General features: G+C 40.5%; 1 protein-coding gene across 4 annotated transcripts in view; it reads left to right on the top strand.

Annotated features, from left to right (window-relative positions):
- The first annotated feature begins 2388 nt into the window (after positions 1 to 2388).
- HDAC10 (histone deacetylase 10) overlaps positions 2389 to 19758 on the top strand; it is a 25925-nt gene continuing 8555 nt past the window's right edge. The window contains exons 1-16 of one of the 4 annotated variants that reach the window (XM_014524714.2): positions 2389 to 3069; positions 3599 to 3680; positions 4743 to 4877; positions 6021 to 6117; positions 6933 to 7030; positions 7105 to 7209; positions 7394 to 7462; positions 8078 to 8204; positions 8964 to 9029; positions 9395 to 9454; positions 9794 to 9883; positions 11384 to 11490; positions 13551 to 13618; positions 15301 to 15589; positions 16251 to 16341; positions 18968 to 19053. In XM_014524714.2, the coding sequence (XP_014380200.1) occupies positions 4825 to 4877; positions 6021 to 6117; positions 6933 to 7030; positions 7105 to 7209; positions 7394 to 7462; positions 8078 to 8204; positions 8964 to 9029; positions 9395 to 9454; positions 9794 to 9883; positions 11384 to 11490; positions 13551 to 13618; positions 15301 to 15589; positions 16251 to 16341; positions 18968 to 19053 (1406 nt within the window). In that variant the 5' untranslated portion in view covers positions 2389 to 3069; positions 3599 to 3680; positions 4743 to 4824. The other 3 variants (XM_006016513.3, XM_025215436.1, XM_025215444.1) reach the window with 3 other exon arrangements.

The raw sequence follows: 19758 nt of genomic DNA, 5'->3' as shown, positions 1-19758 counted from the left end.
GGGGGGGGGGTAGGGACCAGAAATTAATCACAAATAAAATGCTGGCTTCTCAATGGGAGACAGCAGTCCAACCAGCCACACAGCCCACCCAAGGGAAGGGGGAGGGAGGCTACCTGTAGGAGGCGAAAAGGCAAAATGACTGTCTGCTATACAGCCATGCCCCTCACCACAGATTGGTTGAGAGGGCTGCCTGTCGTGCAGCCTCACCTCTCTCCACCAATCTGTGGTGAGGGACAGGGCCCTGTGCCCAACAGCCCTCTCAGCCAATCAGCAGTGAGAGGCAGGGCTGTACAGCAGATAGCCCCCGTCCATCAATCAGTGATGGGGGACAGGGCATTACGGCCCCTTGGCCAATCAGAGGGGGGGGGTACAACCATGAAAAGCCCTCGAAAAAAGCAGCTGGCCTCATGATCTGCCCGCGAAACTGGCTGGCTGCCTCCTTGAGTTGGGTTGACCCCTAGTAATAACTAAATCTTTAAAAACTGTTTTAACATAGCTTCCCCTATCTAGATTAGAGCTGCACACTAGCAAGTTCATTCTTCTTGTGCCTTCATATGGTCCTAATGTGAATTCTTCTTCATCGTGTCTCAATTCAACCTTTTGAAATTATCTGTTCCCAAAATTCTGCACTGGCCACTGCTTCTGGTGTTGGTGTTGCCAGCTCTTGTGGGGTGCATTGTAGTGCTACAGGGCATCTCAGGAGATGATCCATGGGTTGCTTCTCCTAACAAACACATTGAGCATCTATACATGTGGGCTCCAGGATGGGGGGGCGGGGGAGGGAAGGACCCTTTAATTAAAGCAGCGTCACATGTATTTTGCATCCCACACTCCAGAGCTCATTGAACAAGCTTTAGTTAAAGTCCCCTTGTCACCATTTTGAAGTGCTAGACACTGAATACACATGACCCGGAGGCTGCTTTATGCTAATTAGTTCGAGTCTAATTAATCGGAGTCTGCTCTGACACATGCTAATTAGCACATGTTGGAGCAAAGGTCCATCACATGTATTGGTCAGTTGAATAGAGACCCCGCTATCAATCTGTTCAGGCTGACAGATGATGTATCTTTTCTAATCATTGAAATCCATATATCATGACTGTTCCTTCTGGAGCATGATGAGGAAAACTGTTTTTTAAAACTGAATAGCATCATTATAAGGCCAAATCCTATGGTTATCTAGGTATTTAAAACTCCCCTTTGTGTTAATTTGAATAGGAATGTTACACAGGCTTCTGTTAAGAGAAACAGACTATGGGTTTTTTTCAAATGCAGTTTGAAAAACAACCAGAACTTGAAATGACCTATTTTGAATCCAACATGTATAATAAAGCAGCTGTTTAAAAAAAAGTAGGTTGTTCAGTACTTCAGCTCATTCTGTACCATTGATTCTGTGTTGGTCTCTGCTAGTAAAATAATAAATATTTTAAGAACTGTCAGTCTTTTTATGCATACCAGCTCCCCCATGGGGGCTTCATAAGAAGGCTGGTTTCAAAGCAACATTCAGAGCCAGCAGTAGATGACCTATTTTAGAAGTGCCAGGGCTTTTAGAGATGTCAGTAACATCACTCATCTGATTAAGTCAGTGCTAAAAGGCACCATTCAAACCTGAGGGAATTAGACTTATGATTCTCTGTAATTAAGAAGTGTTGTTTAAATACTTTATTTTTATTTGAGGGGTACAGAACTGCATCTGAACTGCACAGCTGCTTGTTTTGTTTTGCTATTTTATTATCACGAGTGTTTGATAAAATACCCCTGTTTTGAACTGATACAGGACCGAAGCAAAGTCCAGCCCAAGAAAAGACATTCAAAACAGTCCCTGACAGATAACGGGCCTGATTCTCCTTTTCAATGTAACCTATATGTATATCCACCGCAACACGTGCTTTCTATGCCATAGAGGTGTTAAGGTGGCTGGACTATAAATGAGAATCATGCCCTGGGAGGTCCCTGTGTGGTATTCACACCTGCCAACCTGAGTTTGTTAATGTGAACATTCACAGTAGCAGTATTAAGGGCTTTATGTGATGCCAGCCACTGTAATGCCCTGCAGTGCAGTACGCACCCCTTTCACCTCTCTATCAGCCCATCCAACCCGCTAGTGCCACAGTGGTTTGAGCACTGGGCACTCCTAAGCCTTATGTGGGAGCCTGATAGACCTGTCTGCTGTCCCTCCATTCCACCTCTCCCCCAGCAACAGAGATCATGGTTTTTCTGTACCCAGATGCAGAGAGAAGGAAGCTCCTTGGCACCCTTTCTCCCTCCTCTACTCTGTGTGACCAGCGACACAAGTGCCTCTGGGGGCAGCGTGCGGTGAAGTGCATTCCTCAGAGGAGGACAAAGTTCTTTGGAGAATGTGGTATCTTTTATTAGACCAACAAAATAAATGGAAAAATTGTTCTTTGTAAGCTTTCAGGCACAAACACCCTCAGAGGAGGAACATTTCTCAGGGGATGGATTTAGTTTCTCATTTTTTAATCAAATCACCTCCCATAGTTCTTGTCGCTGTGATGGTGGGGATGCTGTAGCCTTCCAGCCCCCACTGTGCTTGGAGCTGTGCAAGAGCAGCGGAGAGCGAGGCTCAGCCAGCGCCTTCTCTTTCTCCCTCCATGATTCGCTCGCAGCTTGCTCTGGGGTGGTATTTCCTCACTGTGGGATAAATCACGGTGGACGGGGTAGATGTTTGCTGCATGGGATAAGGCTTCTCTGCATGCAGCACGCAGGCACACATATGCCCTGCATCCGGTCTCTTTCTCTCTCTCCCTCACACACAAACATGTCCTGCATCTAGTGTCAAACACACGCACACATATGTCTCACATTTAGTCTCTCCCTCTCTCTCTCACAAGCACACACATCCTGCATTTAGTCTCAAACACACACATCCTGTATTGTCTCCCTCTCTCACACACTCACTCACTGCCTCCACCTAGTGTCAAACACAACATGCACATACACACACCCGCCCTGCGCGTAGTCGCACAGACACGCCCTGGCCCCGGTCACATGAGCGGCGCGGCGCAGCGGGGCGCGGGGGCTGGCTTGCGACGGCAGGCTGGCGCGGAGGTGAGGCTGGTGCTGTCGGGGCGCCCCGGAGGCGCTCGGCGCTGCCCGTCCATGCGCGCCCCGTCTAACGCAGCAGCGTCGCGCTGGGCTCCGGGCGGACACCGGGGGCCGCTTCTAGGCCAGGCCTTTCACTCCGGGCAGTGGTGGGCCAGCAGGGAGCTCGGGAGATCACCTGTGCCCTGCACTGAGGCAGGTTCAAGGTCTCCCCTTCTTGATTTGCTGCCCAGACTACCAGGGGGTCCTGGCCTCGGCATCCTGCTGCTGGGCTGTTCCTTTAACTAGTCTGTTTGGCAGCATCAGTTTGTCCAAAGTTTGTGGGCTGGACAAGTGAACAAATGAAAAACTGAATACTGTGTCTGTCCGTGTGTGTGTGTGTGTGTGTGTGTGTGTGTGTGTGTGTGTGTGTGTGTGTGTGTGTCCCCATCCCATCCCCCCGCCAGTGGTGTATTTTTGTAATTTTTGTTTCCAAAACAAATGCCTGAAATATGCACAAACACGTCTCTGGTTCTCCCTCTCGCTTTGCTTACAGCCATGGCCTCAGGAACTGCTCTGATTTATGATAATGAAATGACCCGTCATAGACTACTATGGGAGGAGTAAGTGAACTGCAGGTTTGCCATCTGTCTCCATAAACTGCTACTAGCATTTCTGAACAGAGAGGTATCAGATAAAAGTGTGTTACGTTACTTAGCCCAAGTGAAGGAAGGAAATCTTCATTGCCTTCTGGTCGCTATCCTAATCAACAAAAAACACTTCTCACTTCTTCTTTACACAGATGATTTTTATTCCCAGTAGAGCAGTATGTACGCCTGGGCTAGTCGAAGGCCTAAATCCAAGAAGATGCTTAAAACTGTTATTTTCTCAACTGCTCAAACTGTCCCACCAGTAACATGCTTAGAGCTAAGCAATGAAAGTAGTTATGTAGCCACAGGGTTGCTAAAGAATGAGTGCAGTTAGAGGATTTTTTTTGTTGACTATAAACTAAAATGTGGTGGTGGTGGGAGGAATATGTGGGCTCATCCACCCAATCTGAACCCTGTAGCATATCTGCCTAACTAGGTTTCCTGTAGTCAGCATCACCCCTTTGTCTCATTATTCATCCGAGTCTAGGGCAACAGTGGTGTTTTAATTAAGATCCATTGCTGTTCCCCCTAGATATATTTAGCTACTCATTCATCAAGTTTTGGGTGGCTGAATATAAAAGTGTAAGCATAGGCCAGTTTTCCATTTTGTGGACTGGTTTGTCTTGGGGTGGGGGGGGCTTAGAAAAGGTTTTTGATTTAGCTAGAAATCAAATTGAAACCTCCACTTCTTTTTTTCTTTGACTTTTCTGTTTAGTTATCACTAATCTTGTTTGACATTTGAGAACTGCTTCTGTTTATGTTAGGAAGCTATCCCTACTTTTTTTAGTATAATTGCAGCTATCTTTGTGGGTTTTATTCCCTATTTCTTTAAAGAACCATATGAATCCCTTTTATTTGAACCTTTTTATAACTAAAATATATATGGCAGCCCCAAACCTAATTCTGGAAAGTTTTCAAAGATTTATTTTCTATGTCCATACAAGAAAAACGAACCTGTTTACTTAGAGTGGCAAATCTAAATAACCTGAAGAATGTGACTAAGCCTCAATTATATTATATTATACACATAATATTATTATTTATTTTTAGTCCTATCTGTGAATGTGAAGTGCCGGAAAGATTGACATCCTCCTATGAGCAACTTAAACATTATGGTCTTGTGCAAAGATGTATGCATGTACCAATCAGAGAAGGAACGGAAGAAGAAATCATGTTGGTTCACAGGTTTGATATCTTTTGTCACTTTTCACCTTAATTCATCAAAAAATAGGCCCCTATAACCTCAGCTCCTCATTAGAGTTATATACAGATCTATTTTTATTGCTTTTTAAAAAAAACCAAAAAGGCATGTTTTCTTTTCCCAGATCAACCAATGGCTTGCTTTGTAACCTGGAATAAATTATATGCCCACTTCATACTCCAGTTTCCCCATCTGTGAAACAGATGATAATGCTTAATTCCTTTTAAAATGCTTTTGAGATGTATTGATAAATAGCACCGTGTAAGAGTTAGGAATTCCATATGCAAAAAGGTATAATGTTTTAACACAAACAGTCTTGTTTGTTTGTTTTTACTGTCTTTTAGGATCTAACCCCTTAGCTCCTGTCATTCCTTTCATTTTTATGTCATTATTTTGCATCATCCCTATAAGGCTGCTGCCATCACTGATTGTATCTCTTAGCTGGAGTGGGAATCCGGTTTGTCACATGACCACACAGAGGCATAAGCAGGGGTTTAGTTGCATCTCATCCTAAAGAATAATGTGGAGTGGAGAACAAATTTAAGTGGGCTGCCACTCTCTTGCAGTTGGACAGGAAGTATGTGGAAAGGGCCACAAAACAGCATGCTGATTTTCAGTGCCCTGGTTAGCACTGAGAAGCTAGCATGGAGATGGAAATGATATGCACCCAGTAAAGGCCTGATTGAAATGACACACTGAAAGTGGGTGTGAGGGAACAAAATGATTCAGAGTCACATTGAGTCCCTGACCTCTTCTTGGCATTGCTTTTTTGTTTTGTTCTTAAAACAAAGATAGCATCTCTTGCACTGCTCTTCTTGCACAGATCTAGATCCCTTAGGAAACGGGCAGATAGTAGTACCAGAGCTGACTAATTGTGTTGATATTTCATGCTTATGGAAAAAAGGATTGGCAAGCCTTGGTGTAGCCCCAGAACCTCTCAGATGTTATACCTCTTCATTGGGTCATGGGATTGATGTTGCCCCTGAAACATGAACAGTGTTCAGGAAAAGCACCCATAATGAGCGCGCTGTGTTTTTGTTTTCAGATCTTTTGTATTAACAGAGGCACTTCAGGCTACACCTGAGTCCATTTAATTTACCTTCTCTCTCTCTCTTTTTTTTTTCTAGTTCAGAATATTTACAAATTGTAAAGAGTACACAAAAAATGACTGAAGAAGAACTCCGAAGAGTCTCTGAAAATTATGATGCTGTTTACTTTCACCCGGTGTGTAGACCTAGCTGTTTACTTCTACCCGGTGTGGATCTAGTTGTTTCCCCTGTTCAGATTATAAACATTTGTATTACCGCATTAGAAGTTCATTTGTATAGGCAGAAGGAAGAGTACCAACTTGTTTATTTTTGAAATTTGTTTCAAAAGGTACTTAGTGTAGCAATGTAATACTCGAATTTTACTGGTACTGCTTTGCTGGCACCTCCCTGTGGTGCACACAGGGTCCCTCTGCAGTGGGTCTGCCTGTGCAGCATTTATGGTGCACTGTTGCAAGATCATTAAATAGAAGTCTGTCATTTTCAAATAATAAGTATACGGTGGCAGAGCTTAACCTGCAATAGGAATCTTGGTGAATTTTTCTGATTTGTATGCAATTACAAATCTCAACCAAATAATTTATCATCACAGACTTCTGCATTTAATGGATGTAGAAGCATTGCGATAATTAGAAGCCTTTATTTTTAAAGATAAAGTGCATCTCTATTTTTAAAGATATACCATATTATTCCATTAAACCATAAGAAAGGCTTGTTATTCTTTTAATGAATCTCATAATTTATAGGTTCTGTATAGGATATTTATCAGATCAAATATCCTTGTAATGTAAGCACAAATATTTTAAATGAAAGTCACATTAGAGTCACATTGTCAAATTCAGCTTTCAGTAAGTGTATTCAGCTCTGCTAACTTCAGTTTAGTACAGCCAATTCAGATTATTCATTGTGCTGGTACAAAACATGTCAGTTTTACATTTAGTTTAAATAGCATTTTGGGTTACTAACACTAACTGTGAGATTTCTCTTCCTCAGGACACTTATCACTGTGCCAAGCTAGCAGTAGGAGCAAGTTTGCAACTGGTGGACTCTGTGATGTCAGGAAAAGTATGCAATGGAATAGCATTAGTAAGGTAATGGAGGAGCTTGAAACAATCTTTGCTTTTCAATGTGTTTCATTCATAGTAACTTTGTGAACCTGTTTTAGGCCTCCAGGTCATCACAGCCAGAGAGCTGCAGCTAATGGGTTCTGCATCTTCAACAATGTTGCTATTGCCACAGAATATGCAAAAAGAAAATATGGTCTACAGAGGTTAGTGTAGGTTTACCTCTGGCACAGGTTTTCAAAGGCACATATGGTATTAGGTACCTAATCTTATTGAAAATCTATGGGAAGTGAGGTGCGTTTTGTGCCAATCAATCTCCTCTGTTTATTTGTAGTTACTAGGGTGCTGTGGTTTTTTTGACTCAGTGTTTTCTGTCATTGATTCACTCAGAATTCTAATTGTAGACTGGGATATACACCATGGACAAGGGATTCAGTATATATTTGAAGATGATCCCAGGTTTGTAGAATTTTTTTTCTTGCTTGTTTGTTTGTCAGGCTAGTTAAATAATGTTCGCCTCTCTATAAGATAAAACCCTTCTTATTCTGAAAATGGAAATTCTTACAAAATGCCTGTCATTCTTCAGCCATACAGTAGACTAACAAAATTCTTTTTGTTGAATTTAAATATTTTTTGTTTGATAAATAATGACAACTGAACATGGTAGAAAAAGAGAACAAGGAGCTGGAAAAATAACTGATACAATCTCAACATTATGGCTATCTTTGATAGAAAGATTTCTCCGTACCATTATCCAAATTTTCACTGAACACTAAAATATATGTGGCTTCCTAAAAATGATAGACCCTGAATTGGATGCTGTAAGGTCTATCTTCTGAAAATGTTTTGTCTTTGGCCATAAAAGAATCCATGCTAGAAACTTAGAGCACAAGTGTCCTAGTTGAATGTCACTAGGACAGTAGCATAGCATTCCAGATTGCTCAGGGAAATAAGGATGGTTAAATATTCTATTTAAAACCTCTACCAAGAGTCAAAGAGGGCAGATGTGAAAAGAGCTAAGTGTCATCTTTGACAATTTCTGTTCAAGTCAGGTTGATTTATTCTTTCTTTCAGTGTTCTCTATTTTTCCTGGCATCGCTATGAACATCAGCAATTCTGGCCAATGCTCAGAGAATCTGATTATGATGCCATTGGTCAGGGTAAAGGAAAAGGATTCAATATAAATGTTCCTTGGAATAAGGTAAATCTTGCTTGATAGTGTAATAGGGTGAATCTAGTAGCTTTATTATGAATTCAGGGCAATGCTTTTTATTGGAACTGACCTGATGACTTGATTATGTGACAGTTGTGACACCTGGTATATCTTACTGTTGTTGGTGTCTCCTGAGAAAATATGATTTCCAGTCTGATGATATAAAGACGTCATTGATTCACACTTCTTGCTTCTTCTACCTGTATGCTGCCTACTTAGATTCTGCTTTAATTAAGGTTTAAGCACTTGATTAAGTCCAGTCCTACTCGGCAAAGAACCTAAGCTCATGCTTAAAATCCCTTGAGGTTGGTGAATGAGTACTTTCCTGAATAGCAATGGAATACTGGAACAGGATCTTACCGTCTAAGGTGGCAGTTGGCAACCTTTTCAGACTGTGGACCAGAATGAGCCAGCTTGGGTCAAAGGGGCAGGTCCACTGCCTCTTTTTCCCACCGTGTCACAGGAGAAGTTCTGCCACTGATTTTTCCTCACTGCTGCATCTCCCTGCCATCTCATGGAAAAAGTCCTTGCCATCAAAGCCCTCTCCCTGCCAAAACCCCACATCTGCAAGCCAGATCCAGTGAGTCCATGGGTCGCAGGTTGCCAACCCCTGATCTAAAACTCCAGTGTTGGATTTAATGATTTGTCCTGTCTTTTAGTAAGACTCTGTTGAAACATAGAAAATACATAGTTTACTTGGGGGAGGGGGAGAAAAAGGCATTAATTTACTATTCATTCTTTTTGCAGATTGGGATGGGAAATTCAGACTATTTAGCTGCATTTTTCCACGTGTTGCTTCCTTTGGCTTTTGAGGTAATGTGTCTGCTTTAAACCCCTGAATTTCCTAAGCGCCTTTTAAAGTGGTAAAAGAGATATGGGTGTAGAAAAGTGGCACTCATTTCTAATGCAGTTGATACACTATTTCTGTGGGACCTGTTCTGCTGCATGAATAATGGCCTGACCTACCAAGTAGTTGGGGGTTTTTTAAATATTCAGTGTAAAGGTCTGTAAGTTTTCCAGGTAGAACATAAAATCCATTCCTGCAATCTTTACTTAGGAAAAGTTTTTGTGTGTGTAGGCAAATTGGATGGCAGGTTTGGGCCCATAAGCCACAAAGCTATGGGTGGGTCCCAGAACTATAAAAATGAGAGAGAGAATTACTTCTTTTTTGTTTATAGTTTGATCCAGAGCTGGTCCTTGTCTCAGCTGGGTATGATTCAGGAATTGGAGACCCCGAGGTAAGGACTCATACAGGGATTCCATGCTCTCATTCGTCATTTATTTTTTAAAACCTCATATTTTAAGTGTCATTGTTGTACAGCAGTTGATAGATTGTACTTGAAACAAGCATAAAACTACATGTTTCAGGTCTTATCCTAATCCTTAATACTTCTAGATTAAATTAAGTCCCTCAGGGGGCAGATTCTCCTGTTATCTACTGTGGGTTTCTTCAACCTACCTCTGAAGTCGGATTGGAATTGCCTATTATTATAGGCAGAATACTGCAATACCCAGTTTTGATGTTACTAACTTTATTGACAAATTCTGATCTGTTTCTAACATTTTCAATTTTTTAGGGTCAAATGAATGCTACACCAGAGTGCTTTGCCCATCTAACTCATTTCCTAATGCAGTTAGCTAAAGGAAAACTGTGTGCAGTTCTAGAGGTAAAGTTTTAACACATGGCATTTTTACATGCATTTTGAACCAGCAGAGGAGAGATTTTTATGGAGTCCCACAACCCTAGCCTGAAATTAGAAATAAAAAAATCTCAGCAAAAGTTCTTCCCTTAATTCTGAAAATGAATGTCTTTTGAGAAACAGAACGCAAAAATGGTAGGAATTTTACAGTGCTCTTACAAACTAAAATAATGAATCTCATACTGACAGTTTGCAATCTATATATTTATGATAGAGCAGAAATTTATATGAAGATTTTATAGGTTGATTAAATATTGCACATAGGTTCCATGTAGGTTGCTTGTGCTCAGCAACTGGGCAACTGGTCTGGACCATATCAAATCTATTGAGTTACTGGTGAATAATCTGCATTACAAAAGTTGTTCCAAGCCCTTGCCCCAAACACGTTTTTAAATATGTTAGCCTAAGTATTAGTCCTGTAATAGAGACCTTACTGATTTCGCTTTTTTATTTAAAAAAATAAAAAATAACAGCAAGGTAAAGTAGCGCTGGGGGAGGCTTACCCTCCTGCAGGCACCAATGGAAAATAACAGTGCTGCCTTCTAAAGACATCTCCCACAAAAATGTCCTAGTGAAGGAGATTTGTCATGTATGGGGTGGGAATGGGGAGTCTGTCCAGGACCAGAGAGTCTCAGGCAGTGCTGTGGCCCATAACAAAGCCTAGGGAACCTTCTGTAACCTGGCACTAGAATTCTATCTAAGGACTAGTCCACACAAGAAAATTTACTATTGTTACAATGCCAATATAAAAACATGGCTGAATTTATGCTGGTATAACTCCCTGTGTAATCGCTCTTATTTTGAATGACAGTAATCTTTTTCATGTAAATACTTCTATTGTTTTGAAGAAAAGTAACTATACAGGGGGATGCAACAGTTTAACTATAGCAGTCATTCCCCTGTTCATTGTTGATAAATACCCCGTAGATTAGTCCCAAATTAATGCCAGTCATCTCACCAGCCATAAGAACAGCTAAAGATTAAGGAAGTAAAAAGATGGCTAAAGGCCATGCAAAATCCTTTACCCACCTTTTGAACTGCGTGGTCTGTGCTCTGCTGCTTAGTGCCATAGTACAATATCTTACCCTTAGTTACAATGTTTACTTGGCTCTGTTACATTTTTGAAAATCAGTCATATCTGCACCATGTTGCACAGTGGAATTTAATGGAATTTAATGGAATACAGTGGAATTTTGTATGGAATTTAATACATTGTCTATGACTAATTATTTTCATGCTGAATATTGTTGATTCTTGAAATTTTACCTTACTATTTATTTTTGTGTTGCTTTCCATTTACATGACACATGGATATGTCTGTATACGTAACATATATTTCAAAAGGTGTATGTAGACATTTTTAGCCAATATGTTTCCTACAAATGTAATAAAATGTCAATTTTTTTTCATGTAGATTTAGTAAATATTTGTTTTTGCAATATACAAAGCATAGCTTCATTTTCTCAGGGTGGGTACCATTTGAAGTCATTGTCTGATTCAGTGTTCATGACTATAAAAACTCTGCTTGGAGACCCTATACCCCAAGTGTCTGGAGAAATGGTACCATGCATAAGGTACGGATCAATAAATATTTTGCTGCATGTAATCTTTTGTCTGTTCTTACTAAGATGGAAAGACATGGAATCTGAGCTATTTGAGGGTGATATTAAAATCAAATTTAGAAGCGTTTTACAGTACTCCTGTTTTTTTCTCTCTTCATATAGGTATGGGGAAAAAAGAACTCCTTTAAAACTCATGCATAGAAAGTAGAATATTTGATTTAATGTAATCCTGATGAATAAATATAATTAAATAGTATGACAGTGGTGATGATTAAGCCAAGGTGCTTGTGTACACGTTTTAAATTTTAAGTACAGGAATTGTTCTATTAGGCATATAAATAATCTTATTAAAGTTAGATATGTGCCTAAAATACTTTGCTTTTCTCCGAGCCTTAAAATGCTGCTAGACTATTTTACTTTTTTGTTTCTGATCATTCTCACTCCAGAGATTACCTAGTTTCTGTCTTTGTTTGTTTTTCTTTTGGAGTTTATTTCAAATTAAAATGTAATGTACTTGGGAAGAGAGTTTTTGGGTTTGGGTTTTTTTTGTTTGTTTTTTTTTAACTATCTCTGTCCTTAGACCTCTTCCCTGTTGACACCCACCTCAGCCCAGGTTAGATTCATAGTACATAGAATGACAATACCAGAAAATACCAAGCAGTGGTTGGTGAGCTGTGTATATGAAAACATGCTTATGTTATTGTTACCTTATTTTTTCTTTTCCCCCTTACAACAATTTAGTTGTTTTGTTCACTTGCTGCATCTTGTCATAGCTTTAGACTATAACATTTGGGGGCAGATCTCTTTTTGTTAACTTAGTGTTTATGCAAGAGTCAGGGCAGTGGGTTCCTGATTAGGATCCCCAGTTGTTTCTGCAAAACAGTATAAATAATATGGAAAAGAGACATACTATATTTACCTAAATCCAAGATGACCCCCTCCAGTAATTAAATTATGTACATGGAAAAATATATAAATATAATATAATTTATATAATATATAATATTTGTCCATAATTTTCCATGTATACAACCTAATTATTGGAGGATCATCTTAAATTTGCCCCCTCCCCCCTACTGCAATAAGGAAAACAGTGGAAGGGGTCAGATGGTGAGGGAGGTAGTTATGGGGGTGGGGAGGTGATAAAGGACAGGTGATGTGGAAGGCTACAGTGGGGGCAGAAAATGGAGAGAAAGATGGGCTGAGGCCTGAGGCTACAGGGAGGAGAGGCAGGGGTGCAGAGGTGGTGGGGGAGCTGTGTACAGAGGTGGTGGGGCAAGCAGCTGAGACTCCAATCCTGAGCCAGGGCCACAGCTGCTGCCTGCAACCCCATCACCTTGTAGTCAATTCAAAGACAAGGGGGTTTTTCCCCCCATGTTAAATGGGGTAAGGGGGGAAGAACTAGTCTTGGAATTCAGTAAATACAGTATTACTTTCAACCCAGTGAAGTAACAACGAACATCCCGGTATTTTTTTTGGGTCCAGTTCTACTTCGGACCTCCTTGAGCAGACCTTTGTGCTTACTGAGAGCTCCCTTGAGTTAAAAAGGGTTCCATTTGGTTCTCCTTGTAAGGTACTGAACAAATTGACAGTGATGTGTTCAAATTATGTGTTCAAACTGTTTCCTCTTATTGACACTTGAAAGTGTCCCAGTAACAGGTCCACTGACCTTCCACCTCTTTGTTTTTCTAGTCAAGACTTCTTGAGTAGTGTCTTAGGGCTCCTATACATGTGCTTGAAGATGCTCTGATGTGCTGTAATTACAGTGCGTTGGAGCAGAGTCTGCTCAAGTGTGGAAATTACCGCACTCCAACAGACTCCAACTTCATATGTAACAGCATCCCTGCACAGAAAAAATGGTGGTGGGGACACTTTAACTAAAGCTCATCAAATGAGCTTTAGTTAAAGTGCCCCTGCCACCATTTTTCAGTGCAGGCATGCTGATCTACGTGACTCTCCCCTCCCAGGGCATGTGTACATAAACCTTCTTTTCCACCCCACCCTCCTAACAGACCAGTAACCATTCCTGTACTGTTATCTGAACTGTTGATTTTGATCATTTCTCTTTGTAGTGCTGTTGAGTCTATACAAAATGTGAGAGCTGCACATAAAACCTACTGGAAGTGTTTGATACATGAAGGTAATTACTGTTCTGTTCTTCTTGGGTGAGTGATTAAACTGAATACACACATGAAAGGCTGGGAAACCTGAAGGATAGCATCCCTAGGTTCAGAAAACTTACCTACTTCCCCAGAACATCAAATTAGTTATCTTATTTTGACATAGCAACATTGACTTCTGATTGACATTGTTAATACCAGATCAGAATCTGGCCCCTATTGTTTCAAAAGTGCTTTCACATCCTAAATGTGTGACTAAATGTGTTGGAGGTGCTAGCATGTGTAATAGGAAGTAAAGAAGCTAGGTGGCCCCAGGTGTGCAAAGGATTAACCTCATTTCAGCATCCTACTCTATCTGCACAGTTGTTCAAAGTAGCTGTTTGGGAAGCACCTTTGTGAGGGCATGGTTTCAAATGTAGTGTCTTAGGACTGGATTAAATCCTGTGTTAAAGAATACTGTGCATTTCTTTCTGCTTTATGTTGATTTTTTTTTTCCTTCTTACAATTACTAGTAATATTTCTTGAGTAAAAGACTCTACTAACTACAGCTGTTTTTTCCTATCACTAATTTACCATATTAAATGGTACCTATTTTGAAAATATTTATCCTGTATTATTTATTTTGTTGACTTGACTGTCCTCTGCTACTGCTAATCGTTTGGGTTGTAAACATTTTAACTAAGATTAAAGAAAAGCATCATATATTGGATTTTAATCTCTTATTCAAGTAATTCAACCATAAACTAAAGTTTGAGCATACCTTTTATGCACCGATTTAAAAAATATATATATTTACACACACAACTTTTATGTACATAATTTGTGAATTCAGCCCAGTTAAAATAAATATTAATAGGATTGGGTCAGAGTACAGAACAGTATTTGACACTCAAGTAAAAGTGCCAGAAACATCTATTTATTCATTTTAATATTAAGTGAAGGTTGAAACTGTGTGTTAGGATAATTTATGATATCCACCAGTTGAAGACAATACAGTAACACTGGGTGCATCTACACATGTGCTTTACTGTGTAGTTTTTTAATTAATTAGTTAATTAATTAGTTTTTTAATTAGAGTTGACTAATTAGCTCTGCAGTAGAGCATTACCACCTACACATATGCCAGTATCGGGGTGCAGTAAATAAATTAACTCTGCTTCAAGATAGTCAGTGACAGTACTATCCTACGATGGAGTACTTAACTCCACTGAATTGCACGTGTAGATGGCGACATGAGCTGGCTGGGGCACAAGGGTGGTAAAGTGCAGGGGCTGCCTGCCACCTAGCCCCACACTTTAGTATCCTAGTGCCCCAGCCATCCCCTCCACTGACTAATGCTGCCACCTGGCACCCGGGGCTGACCCCCACTGCCCTTTGCTAGCCCAGGACTGCTCTGCTCAAGTTCAAACTACTACAGTTCCGGGTGCATGTGCAGACACTACCCCTGGAGCAGCTGGCTTCAGCTCAAACAGAGTTGGAGTTTATCAGATCACATTAATTGCACATGTAGATGCACCTACTAAATATCACATCTGAAAATCTGTTGCCTGGGGAAATTGAAATTAGCATCTGAATATATTTCCACCACTAAATGAACACCACTTTGATTAACAAATTCAATAAAGTGGAAATATGGTAAATATATTTGGTGCTTGCATTTTTATGATACTTGTGAAATGAAAATGCTTTTTGCTTTCACTAGATGTAGGACTGTTACAAGATCTCAGCACCAAATCTCACTCAGTGATGGAGCCTGAGCTGGTGCAGTCCAGTGTGCATCCTACAGCAGAACAAACAGTTGGGAAGAGTTATAGTGATGAAGCCATCAAAACAGAGAGGTTTTTGAATTCACACATGAAAAAAATTCTGTCTCCAGTGCCTCCTGTTAAAACATCAGCAGCAATTGTCTCTATAGGTGCTGAAAGTTTGCTCCCAATTTCTGTTCAAGTGGAGAAGGAAATCAATACAAAAGACTGTAAAGCCCTTATCAGGTTTGTCTGATTTTACTTTTCTGTCGGTAATTATGAGGAGAGGCTTTGTATATTGATTTGATTGCAGGATTTGAATTTAGTGTTTTTGTCTTCTATTATTAGCTTTGCTATTGCCCCCCTGGACTTGATGTTAATTTTAACCTCTGTCTTACCTTCCCAGATGAAAAATGAGGGGAATGAAATCTGCTTACGTGCCACTTCAAAACTCTTTGTAAAGCCGTTTGGAATATTTTTAACAAAATGCTGTTTTATCAAATCCAGACCATGTAGTGCAGAGATACTAATTTTGATAAAGGTTTCTTAAGGTTCAGACTCTTTGGTCACTTTTGACCATAAAAAAAGAGATGGATCTGAATTGAAAACTGAAGCTTTTAGATGTGAAAGAAGTGGGGGGTTTAAAATACAATTCTTGTTTTGTAAAAACATTCAGAAGCTTTTACTTATGTTCTAGTATGTGGGGGGAGGGACAGTAAATACAGGGGGGGACAGCTCTAGCTTTTTGAGGGTGATTGTTGTGAAATACGCACATAATGGATTACTAACACTGAGTAATTAGCATTCCTATGCAAAAAGCCATATAATTTTACTGTTCAGAGGATATTCCTAACCTTGATTTGTCAATAAGTCTTTAGTAGTTTTAATTTTGTAATTTATTTTACAGCAGGTTTTATTCAGATGGTGTGAAAGAGGATGAGGCTTTAATTCCTTTTGGGAATATGTTGGCTGTCCTCGATAAAATACTTAGGAAGGAGGTAATACAAATTGCCTTGGCTGGTTTTCTTTTTGTTTTGTTTGTTTCCTTGTTTACTAGAGTAATAGCAGTTTACAGAAGGCATTTTCTGTATTGCCTTTGGGCAAATAATGAGGGTCTAAGAATGCATCAGCATTACTCAAATCATTATTCCAGCAAGAGAAGTGCAGAAACCATTTTAGATGTTTCATGAAAAGCAGAGTGAGGAGAAGCTAGAGCCATGGCCATGCAATAGCCTGTGGAAGTATCACAAATTTATTCATCTCCTGGTGCATCCAGGAAAACCTGAGTAGAGTTTTGTTTTTTGGTCCTATCATTGGGGTGACATCATACATTACCTTTTAATTTCAGCTATATGCCATATATCAATTTATCCCTTTGCAATTCTTTTTGTTTATACCTGGGCAAGGGTTTAATCAACACTTGTCATTTCCTCTATGCTTAATCTTTCAGTGATGCCATAATTCTGTTTTGTTTAAAACATCACAGAAATATTGCCATGAATATTAATGTAAGCGCTTAAATTCAGCAAAGTCATTTTATTGCAGAATCAGGAATTAAGGCGGCATGGGTTTATGTTTAAACTCAAATATCATAAATATCTCCTAGATGTGACAAGAAGACTTATGAATAACAAGGAAAAGATACATGAGTGTAAGCTTTGTCCTAGTGGAGTTGCCACCTTTTCCACCTAGATAAAAATCACCTTTCTAAAGCGCAGTACTTGTCAGAAAAATGAATGTCAAAATGACCCCTTTTCTGCAATACATCTGCTTCCTGTTTTTTTGGTATTCAAAATCAGATCTGCATTCTTAAGTAACAAAAGTAAATCTATTACTTCTTTTAATGTCTTCTATAATTACAGACTGGGAGAGAGAGTCAGGTGCTAAATACTGGTAAAGAAAACCAATAATCAAATGGCAAATGCTAAAAATCCACAGTCTAATGAGAGAGCATATTGAGTGCCAGATTGCAGGCTAAGCTTGCTCTGCCAACAGTTGGGGAGAAGACCATATTTCTGCTGAGTGCTTAAATCACTTTAGAGCATTACAAATACATTAACCAATTAATCCTCAAACCTTGTGTAAGTATTAATATTAGCCCTCTTAAATAGATAGGGAGACAAGAAAGTAAAATGATTTGTTCAAAGTCGTGGAGATAGTGATGTTTATGATCAGGGTGGATCAAGGGGAAGTGCAGTGGTTCAGCTCCTCCCCCTCTTTTTTGATTCCTGTTCATCCCAAACTTTAAAATCAGCTGCCATGGTGGGGAGAGTGGCTTTTTTCTTCAAACAGCACTGAGAGAGTCAATTGACTTCATGGTTTATTATCTCCTTGATTCCTGCTAATCTCTCTGCACTTAACAGGTGTTAATACCCTCTCTCCTTTTTAATGATCTTGATGTCCTGTTATTCAGGCTATCCTTCCTTCAACAATTTTGCTGTGTCTTAGGTATTCCTGGTAAATGTCTCTCTTCAGTTTCACAGCCCTGAAGACTGTTTTTAGTTCTAGCTAAAAGCCTTAACTCAGGTGTAGAAAAGACTGACAGAGGGCATGTCTACACATGCTATTGGCATGCAGCAATAAACTCGGGCACATATTGCACTGGAGCGTATTGCTCCTGTGCATGCCATTTGAACATGTGCCCGGAACCACAGCATGTTGAGCCAGGTTGGAGCAGCCCTGGCTGTCAGGGGGCCCCAGAGGTAAGCCTGAGGCTGCTCTGACTCGCCTCAGTGTGCTGCATAAGGGCTGACTGGGGCACAAGTGTGTTCCCGCACTGAAGCAACCTTGTGCCCTAGCCAGCTGGGTCAGCGTCTACACAAGTGCTGCTGCTTATGAAAAACCTCTGCAGCAGAGTAGTACTTGTATGTACAAGTACTACCTTGATGTGGAGTCGGTTAGTTTCCTGTGGCCTTAATGGGGGTCGAATGTATAGACATGAGATGTTTGCTGTGGAACTAATTAATCTGTTCTGTAGCAAACGTCTCATGTAGATGCACCCAGTGAAGTATCAGAAGTTCTGTCAAAATGATCAAGAAGATCAGATCATGTTTTATGAATCTGAATGAGAGATGTACATTTCACTAATGACACATAGAGGGCTAATGACACAGGGTCCGTCTACAAACAACGTTACGTTGTCATAGCTTGTTGCAGTGGTGACTTAGCATTGGCAGGCACAAATTGTGACGCTGACTCTACGGCAGCGTAGCATCTAAAAATAACCATGCGCTGCTGGGGCTGCGCAGTACTGGCAGTTACTGTGTAGTCATTTGCTAAAGCAAGTACCAAATGTGCAACTGTGGACATGTGTAGATGCTCCCACAATATCTTTTTTAAATTAATATATAATCTTAATATCTGTGCTAATTAGTGCACATTCCAGTAGTTATATTTGTTTTTACTTAGATCTTAAACCAAATAATATATTGCTAGTCCTCAGCATATTAGTAAACCTTTTGGCTTCTATTTAACTGGAGATAACTAATATTGATTTTCCACAGCTATAGATTTGTTTGCATTTATATACGGGTATAAACAAAGATGGGTGAAGTTGTTGTAACTTCTAAAAATTATAGTATCGTGCTTTATTTATTATTTATTAAGACGAAAACTTATTTTTAGGTGTGCAATGGAATTGTAGAATCAGCTGTGGGTTCTCTTTGCGCTGCTGTTGCACTAAAGCACTGCACAGATTTTGGGTTACAACGGTAAGTAATGTTCTTTGCATTTCATACTTTGTAGTAAAATTTGAAAATTGTGTGCAGATTCATAAACCACAATGGGTTGCCTTTTTGCCAACATCTCATTTGCCTTTTTAACAAATAACATCCTCTCAGTGTGCACTATTACCTGTAGCTGGATGTACTGAATATTGGCAACGCTGGGGGCATCTACACATGCATTTACTCCAGCCCACATTGGGCGCATCCACACATGCAAACGCATGCAATTGTAGCAGCTCAAATAGAAGTGGCGCAAATTTGAGCCAGGGCTTTTTGCCTCAGCGCATGTGCTTGGACATGCACTTTATTGTAGAGCAAATTGTGCCACTTGGGGCAAAATAACCCTGCCTGGCTCCTCCCAGATCTGCAGCCAGGGGGAGGTAGAGCCCAGGGCGAGCACCTGTGTTGCCCCCAGCAGTATAAAAAGCTACCCTGGCAAGCAGCTCAGGGCTGCTCGCACTCAGGAGCTTCTGGGGCCCAGCCAATTGGTACCTGGGGACACTACCCCTTGTGCCTGCTGGACTGCTTAAGCAGCCCTGAGCGTTCCCTGCACCCTCTACCCACTGCAGCAGTCTGGCAGTGGGGGCTGCTGCCTGGCTGTGACCTGCTGCCAGACCTGGATGGGGACTGCACAGCCAATAGAGGCATCTGCCCCTCTGGGACAGCTGCCAGTAGGCTGTGGCTGCGAAA

Source organism: Alligator sinensis, unplaced genomic scaffold (assembly GCF_000455745.1).
Source record: "Alligator sinensis unplaced genomic scaffold, ASM45574v1 scaffold600_1, whole genome shotgun sequence".
NCBI lineage: Eukaryota > Metazoa > Chordata > Crocodylia > Alligatoridae > Alligator > Alligator sinensis.
This window is presented reverse-complemented; position numbering and strand designations above follow the sequence as displayed.